At 39.5% G+C, this 8,568-nt stretch overlaps 1 protein-coding gene and 1 long non-coding RNA gene across 3 annotated transcripts; both read left to right on the plus strand.

The window, feature by feature from the left end:
- The first annotated feature begins 730 nt into the window (after positions 1–730).
- Positions 731–7,055, plus strand: LOC115753265 (splicing factor 3B subunit 4). Of its 2 annotated transcripts, XM_048281995.1 has the most exons (10): positions 731–881; positions 912–1,076; positions 1,271–1,319; positions 1,864–1,952; positions 2,051–2,107; positions 2,233–2,295; positions 2,393–2,458; positions 5,578–5,664; positions 5,935–6,028; positions 6,188–7,055. In XM_048281995.1, the coding sequence occupies exons 2-10, from the start codon at positions 972–974 to the stop codon at positions 6,676–6,678; spliced, it is 1,101 nt and encodes a 366-aa protein (XP_048137952.1). In that variant the 5' UTR covers positions 731–881; positions 912–971; the 3' UTR covers positions 6,679–7,055. The 2 variants fall into 2 exon arrangements, with proteins under 2 accessions (XP_048137952.1, XP_030547668.1); XM_030691808.2 differs by having other exon boundaries at positions 762–1,076.
- Positions 2,469–3,317, plus strand: LOC115753266. The gene is made up of 2 exons (XR_004016846.2): positions 2,469–2,761; positions 2,818–3,317. It is a non-coding gene; the product is annotated as an uncharacterized LOC115753266 (long non-coding RNA).
- Positions 7,056–8,568: the final 1,513 nt, after the last annotated feature.

An 8,568-nucleotide genomic window follows, 5' to 3' on the forward strand; every position in this document is an offset into this window, starting at 1 on the left:
AACCAAAGCTCATCGGCACGGTTCCCTCGAAAATCGGACGATCACCGGTTTCCTTTTAGGAACCGGGAATTCCCAATCCGATTGATCCACTATGCTTATCCCTAATTTCGATATTTGCGCGATTTTTATTTTGCAATCACTAATTCCATGTTGTTGTTGTTTTCTTTGCTCGAAACTAATTCTATGTTGTTGTTGGTATGTCTATGCAAACTTGATGAATCAATATATCATTTCATGTCTCCAATCATGGAATATGAAAATAGGCTGTGGGGCTGAAGAATCAGCCAGACACCCCTCATGTATCTAATTCTCGGTTCTCATAAATGCAAAGCGCGTCAACCCAATGTTCGGGTCCGTGAGAATGATAATTGAATACACTTTTCATTTTTTCAAGTTTTGTTATATTTTCTCAAAAGTTAATACTGATAAAATGAAAAAGAATAATTAATTGAAGAAGAGAATGAAGAAGAAAAAAAAAAGGTCCAATTGGGTCTAGCACATGATTAGGTACCAGCGACATCGTACCGACCCATGAAGGAGCCGAGGTCAAACATGCCCTGACCTCGGCCGTGCCAGCCCGAGCCGATCGAATAGCTCTCGACCCTTGAACATGGGACCCCACCGCCTGGTTCGGGTTACCGGCCCCTGATCTAGTTTATAAATATTGAACAAGAGAAAATCTAAAACAAAAAAGAAATTATATAAAAAAAAAAAGTCGGGGCTTGAAAAATATCGAAGGAATCTTCTAGGGCTCTGTAACGGGCTACGAGGCCCAGTTCGCCGTTCTTCTTCCTCCACCTACAGCGAAAGCGTCCTCGCGACTCGAATCTCTGCGCCGAGAGCGGAGAAACCACACTGAGCTACATTATAAAGCTTCTTCTGCTTCTGCTGCTGCTGCTGCTTCTTCTTCGTCGAGTTCAAGCGCGAAGTGCTGAAGCGCGAACCCGAATACATCGACCCGGCGCGGAGCGATGACGACGCGAATCGCTCCGGGAGTTGGGGCGAACCTGCTCGGCCAGCACTCCGCCGAGCGAAACCAGGACGCCACCGCCTACGTCGGCAATCTCGACCCTCAGGTACCTCTACCGTTTCTTGCCCTAGAACCTGATTTTCATTTCTCTCTCGCTCTCTCTCGAATTCCTCTTGCGTTCTGAGCGCTTCGTTCCAGTTCCGGAAAATGTTTGTGCAAGTGGTTTCGATGGGGGCTTACTGGGGGGAAATGATTATGTATTAAATTGATGTTTGTCTGAGGGCGTGTTTTGACTTGCAGGTGTCGGAGGAGTTGCTCTGGGAGCTGTTTGTTCAAGCAGGTCCTGTTGGTAAGTTCGGCTCCTTTAATTTTGTGTTGATGCCTAGTTTTGACGAAATGCTAGAATATGCCATGAAAGCAATCGCTTGTAGCTACAGTTTTCATAGTTTTTTGTTGCTGGTTTGTTTGATCACGATGTCCTTGAAGTTGCCTCATTATTGTGCTTTCAGAAAAACCGGGGAACTTCTTCTTAAATCTCTCTGTTTGTTTACTTTGGAATTACTGTAAAGTGAAAAAGTAAGATTGAACTGGTCATGCGTTAAGAGTCAACTGTTGTCATCTTTTTCTAGGTGTTGTGAGGAACTTTGATTTTTCTCTCCCATATGGGTTTCTTTTATTCAGTGATTGAGTTTAGGAAATATGAATGTTGGTTTTGCCTCTGTGCATTGCCATGTAGTGGAGTTGATTACTAAAGTAGAGTCTCCTCTTTGCCTTTAAACTCCTTGGTGTAATTTAGTTTGCCTTTTGTCAATAAAGTCCCCCCTCCCCGCCTTGCTTTGTTTGAGGTTCAGATTATCGAGGATGAATATTCACCATATTGTAACTCGTTTCAGTTAATGTTTATGTTCCAAAGGACAGAGTGACAAACCTTCACCAAGGATATGGATTTGTCGAGTTCCGGAGTGAAGAAGATGCTGACTATGTAAGTACTAGTCTAAGTGACTGCGTTGCTAGTTCTAGTAAGCTTAGCCTTCTCTGGCATGTTACTAATCATTTTACTGATAATTTTAATTATTGCAGGCAATTAAGGTGTTGAACATGATAAAACTTTATGGAAAGCCTATACGCGTGAATAAGGTATATGAATGTACATGTCTTTATTGTTTTGTACGTTGTCTTTTGATTAAGGGAATATCTCCCTACATCTGTTGAGTCTGTATTTGTTCAGTTTTTATTCGTGATGTTATTGTACCCAAATTCAGGCAACCCAAGATAAAAAGAGCTTGGATGTGGGTGCAAACCTTTTTATTGGGAATCTTGACCCTGTAAGTAGTCAGATTATCAGATTATGATTTTTAATTAACGGGCTAAGTCTGTCAATATAGCAGTCCTAACTCCTTGCCTATCGCATATCCTCTGCAGGATGTAGATGAGAAGCTTCTGTATGATACTTTCAGTGCGTTTGGTGTAATCGTTACAAACCCAAAGGTGATGCTTTGGATTTTTCCTTTATTTGCATGAAGTCCCATCTTTACAGTAATCAATCATTTCTTGATTTCTCAAGCACAAGAATTATTTAAGAGCATTGTACTGCATGAAAGTACCTGGGTTGGTTATGATTGCTATGCCGTACTCTTGCAATGTGGCTTACTTTGTCTAGTTAATTGATCTCTATTTCACGTGTGACAGCAGTCTAAGCTGGATACTTTCATGCATTGTAGTGCATGAAAGTACCTGGCATGATGATCGTGACAGCGGTCTAAGTTGGATAGTTGTGAGCATCATTTCCTGGTATTGCCGGTTGATAAACCAATTTGAGTGTATACCCTCTAACGCCTTCCCAATAGATATTGCCAGTTGATAAGCCAATTTGAGTGTATACCCTCTAACGCCTTCCCAATAGATGGATTACGTGTATCTTGGGAATGCAGTTTTTCGCATTGATTCTACTACCCATCTACTTGGGTTGTTTTCATGTCGTTTTGGAGCTTCCAAATGCAGCTTCGTTATTTGATTTTGAAGGAATTTGTTTGTTAGTTTCTTATGTGTCACACATTAGTCCGAGAAATCAGAATAAGCTGCCAAGTTCCCTGGGAGGAGGACTACTTGGGCCCTCTAGATGTTGAAATAATTAGGTTTTTATGCGGTTGGAAATTTGTATGTTACATTGTTCTTGGTTAACTGATTCTGAAAATGCATTCAAATGCATTTCCTCCTTACCTTTTTCCTCTGTATAGAATCGCTAATTTAACGCTATTTTCAGTGGTAGATATCAGTAGGACAGTTAACACTTCCAGTGAGTCTTGATGAGAAGGAAGTACCATTGCAATATTCCTGTGGTACAACCTGGGAAAAAAGAAAAAGATGCTCTCATTAACACTGGAGAAAATTTCTCGAGAGTCATTAGTGAAGTTTTCCAATAGTTGGGGCTTGACATCCTCTAGCAGCTTGTCACCAAAAATCCAAGTGAACACTATGGATTGAATGCAAATCACAATAGCTCATCGAAAGCTTGAAGATGCTAGATTTTGACTTCAATTGGAGAGTTCTATGATTGATCAGTTTGTGCTCATTCATTACAATGCTTCATCAGTTGTTATGATATGTTTACCCAGAACGATTCTTAAATAAAATCCTGCTTATTCTCACTGGGTTACACCTCAAAAAGTGTAGAAGATTTTCTTGCAATTGTTGCAGGAGAATCTCTCATCACGAAAAGGATGGAAATGCGCAGAGAAACCGCATGAACTTGCCTCCATGTGTTTACTAATAATGTGTTTGTCAAGATCAGTTGAAAACTCCAAGTGCATTGTAAATGTTGCATCATGATTTATGTTTGTCTCTATGAGTGCTGATGGACTGAGGTGTGGCCATTGTTGTATCCATGGGGTGGTTTAGAAATAATGTGGTGGGAGGTTTAAGTGCATAGATTATGTCAAAATTATTATTAGTAGTTGCAAAGAATGTTTTATTGGGTATTGATTGGTCACCATCATTATCCTTTACCAGAGTTGATAGAGGCTCAGGAGCCGGTTAACTATGGGGAAGATAACAGCCCCTGCCATGACAAACCGCCATGTCATCCGTGTGCTTTGTGGCATGAGAGTACTCAGTACATGAATATGTTAATTGTGTGAAGGGCTAATGTGTTGCAAGAGTGAGAAGAAGTCGCATGCGTGAGCGTGCTCTGTTTTAACAGAGAGTGCAGTACACCTTTGATTTCTGGCTGTGTCTCATTAGCTGGTCATTTCTTTTCTGATTTTCTCTCTCTTCTCTTTGCTGTTTGGCTTCTGCTTGAATTGATGTGTGCCTTCTATGGACTTTCAAGCTCTTTGTCTATCTGCTTGGTTTCCTTTTGTGTGTTTAATGTCACTGTATTTAAATGTAGTCTTGCTGCAGGATTCTCTTTATGTGGCTGGGTTTTTCTCTGTTTAATGGTGTTTTTGGGTTTTTTTTTTTGGTGTTTTGTGGTCAAATTCTCTCAAGTTGGTATAATATTGAACAGAAGTAACATTATGGGGTTGGTGGAGTGAAGGGCAGAGCAGTCATTTCTTGGTTTTACCCTTTCTTTTGCTATCCTTTAGAAGGCAAAAAGTTCTAGATTACATACAAATTGACAATCTCGGGCCTCTTAAGCTTTTGTTTGGCGTCTTGTTTTCATGTCAATAACAATTATTTTGGGTCTGCTACCGATGAAGGTAGTTGCTATTCAGGAACTAAGAACTCTAAAATTTAGCCGTTTCTCGTACTCACTTTCATTTGTCTATTGGATTTATGGGGTTTGTCTTGAGACTTGCAATTAGGGGCAATTTGTCTTGGTAAGTGTTTGAAAGACGTTTTTAGAGGGGTTAAACGTTCGGATTATGTGCTATTATACTTCAGGTTTGGGTTTGAAATTATCTAAATTATTTTATTGTATGGGATGAGAAATGTACATTCACAATAAAAGAGCATTCGTGGTAAGTTTGGTCACGCTTGGTGTTCAATGTATTCTCTGACGGATGTATTCTTGTGTTTAGATTTTCGTAAACCCTTTTAAAATGGTCCAGATAAATTGCCATGTCTCCAGTGAGCTTTCAACCTAATCTCAGCATTTTTGTGTTCCTTTCAAGGAAAATTTAGACGGTTAGGAGGCAAGAATATTCATTGTGGTTTCTTTAACAATGCCGTGCCATCTAACATTGATTGCTGCACCTTGTATTTCCATGGACAAAATGCACCATTCTGAACTCTTGTTGGCATGAAGAAGTTATTTTGCCTATGGTACCAGGATGAATGGACCGCTGTTTGTAAACTTGGTTTAGTTATTTAGAACTATGCTATCTTCTGTGTAGATAGATACAACATGAATCCTGAATAGGTGTGTGAGGCTGGAAATCTTTGTACCTTGTCTGCCGCATAGCTTTAGAATGTCTGAGATAGTGGAAATCCCTCTAATGAGTAAGCAGTATGAGGTCCTTATCGTGTTCTCAGATTTGAGCAATTAAGTGAATGGGTGGTTTGGAAAGACTAATGTCAACTTCTTAAGCATCTTTGCTTCTGCGTGAAATGTGAGGATCATCTTCAAGAACCACTGACATTTGTAGATTTGCATGCTTTCTTTCCAGATTATGAGGGATCCTGAGACAGGAAATTCCCGTGGTTTTGGTTTCGTCAGTTATGATTCTTTTGAGGCATCTGATGCAGCTATTGAGGTATCTTCCATTCTTGATTGCCCTGGACACTTAATTGATGAATATTGATTTAGGGTGGCAATAGAGATTGTTACTCTGCGGTGACACTATTGTCTGTGGTAAAACATGAACACATGGATTGCTGGTCAAGTACTCTTAAAGGAAATGTTTTAGATATTATCGATTCAATGTTCCTGCATGGTTACTCTTATGTTAATGCTTAAGATGTAAAAACTTGCTTTTTCCTCTGGAGGATGATGAATTAATTGGTTTTTGTATCTTGTATTCAAGGCGATGAATGGCCAGTATCTTTGCAATCGACAAATTACAGTCTCATATGCATATAAGAAAGACACCAAAGGGGAGCGTCATGGTACTCCTGCAGGTAAGTTGCTGTTCATGGAGTATGTCTCTCGGATTGAGATGGTTTCTTCACACCTACACGCGTGCCATTATGACGTAAATGGACCGTGTGTTAATTTGGTACTATAACTTTTCATGGTTAAGACATGAAGTGATTAATCTCAAATACATCATGGTGCAGAGAGAGTTTTGGCAGCTAGCAATCCAAATGCCACGAAGAGTAGGCCCCATACTTTATTTGCGAGTGGGCCACCAACTCTTCCTGGTTCACAGGCCAACGGTGCCATGGTTGCTCCAGCTCCTCCACGCCCCTTTGCAAACGGGGCACCAGCACCAATGCCAATGCTCCGGCCACCACCTCCTCCACAAGGCGCGACTTTCCCACCTATGCAAGTCCCTCGGCCAGCATGGCCTGGTCAGCCTCCGCAGCCCGGTCAGGCAATTCCACAAGTGGGAATGCCACCACCACCTATACAGCAATTCCGGCCTCCTCCTGGCATGCCCCCGCCACCTCCTCAGGCAGCTCAAGTCCTCCCAAGACCACCTCCACCACCAGTTGGGATGGTAGCACCGCCACCTACCTGGCAACCACCACCACCTCAGCAACAAATGCTCGGGAGGCCCCCTATGCCACACATGTCCATGCCACCGCCGCCGCCACCTTCAGGTTAAGGTGTGGTGATTGATCGGGCATCATCCATGAGATGCTTCAAGCATCTAGAGATTCAGTTGTGGCATCTTGTGAACTAGTTCTCTGTTGTTTAGAGTGTAGGGTCTTAAGTATCAGAATATACATCTTAGTATTGAGCAGGTCTTTTATGTTGCAAAAGTGCTAGTTCTTTGAATCACGAGTGTGTTAGAATGGCAGTGGGAATTAGCAAAAGGGATGTTATTTGATTTACCTGTGTCATTGCATTTCATCCTTGCATTCGGATGAGAAGATGTTGCTGATGAGTCCGGAATCGATCTTTCCTTGGATTATAACTCTTCAGGAGATTCTGTAATTGAAACCAAAACTTCAATTTGTTTCTCAGTGTTGCACCAGACAATGTGGGGCTCAACGTGTTTAAATTCAGATGAGTTCTTGTTTTGCTCAAAAAACTATTCTGATGAGTTTTAATTTTGCTAAAAAAAGTGACTGAACGATTCCGAGTTAACATGGGCAGCATTCATCAGTCTGTTCGTTCAATTGACCCTAGGAGACACGGTTGAGATTCAATTTGATAATTCTTCATAGATTAACACAGAGGTTTGAAGAAAAATGCTGCTCAAATGCCTACTAGCTCGAGATGCAATATATGTAGGTAACCATCCTCTAAACAAGTTAAATAAAGACAAAAGGACATCATAAGTGCTAAAATTTATATATAGAAAAAACGATTATTTAAGTGTTTTCAGTAAAAAAATTCAGCCAAAAAATAAGTGACATTTGTAATTAAATTTTTAAGTAACATGACATTTTAATTTATTTTTCTTTTTTAAGTGAAATGTCAATTTTCTTTTCTTATCATTTTCTTTTGGTCAATCACCGAATCGGCGACCGGCCAAAGGGAGGGCAAAGGGCCAGCAAGGGTGAGGTTGCCCTCACTAACCCTCGGGTTTTTTTTCCAATTTAATTTAAAAAAATATGTATTTACAAAAATATTTTTTAAAAATAAATTTATTTCTGATTTGGGCCTCGCTCGCGGTTGGGTTGCCAGCGAGGCTCACCAGGTTGGTGGGCCTAAGGCAAGGCTTGAGCAAGGCTTATCTTTTTTTTTTTAATTTCATTTTTTTAAGTGTTTTAATTATTTATATTTATAATATTTTCGTATTTTTTAACACGTTTATATTTATTTTATTTATAATTTTTTTTACGAAGCTTATCTTTATAACATAATAAGTAATAATTAATACAAAAAATTATTAAGATCTATAATTCATAAATAATGTTGTAATTATGTAATTAATTGAAAATATTCATAAAATAAAATTGGTAAGATATATGTTGGAAAACAAATGCGAAAGCGAACACAGAATACAAAGATTTACGTGGTTCGATCAAGGTGATCTACATCCACAGGCGAGGCAAAACGAAATTCCACTATGATCAAACAGAGTAATATTGAGTTGTTTTAAAAAAATTTAGTAAATATTGATACCAAACGAAAAGAAACTAGTGCAATATAAAAAATAGAGCCCAAAAAAATTTTTTTTGCGGGGTTTTTCGCACTGCAAAGGAGATTTGTTGGCTTGTTCCGAGTTGGGCCTATTGGCCCAACTCTCGCGTCCAAACTAAATCTCAATTTTCCTCCACTTTTGGTGGGCGCACAAAAATATGTCGGGTCGGGTGATAAACCGGACCGGGTACATAAAATTCAAGACATATTTAACAATATATGAAATTAATTGAAAATATTCATAATATAAAATTGGTAAAATATTCATATAAATAATGTTGTAATTATGCAATTCGGTCGGCTAAAAAGATTGAAAGAGGAGGAAAGAGGGAAATAAGGTTTAAATAGGGAGAAAAATGCAAAATTGACACAATTTTAAAAAATAAAAATAAAGATAAGCCTT

The sequence above is a fragment of the Rhodamnia argentea genome, chromosome 1 (genome assembly GCF_020921035.1).
Source record: "Rhodamnia argentea isolate NSW1041297 chromosome 1, ASM2092103v1, whole genome shotgun sequence".
NCBI lineage: Eukaryota > Viridiplantae > Streptophyta > Magnoliopsida > Myrtales > Myrtaceae > Rhodamnia > Rhodamnia argentea.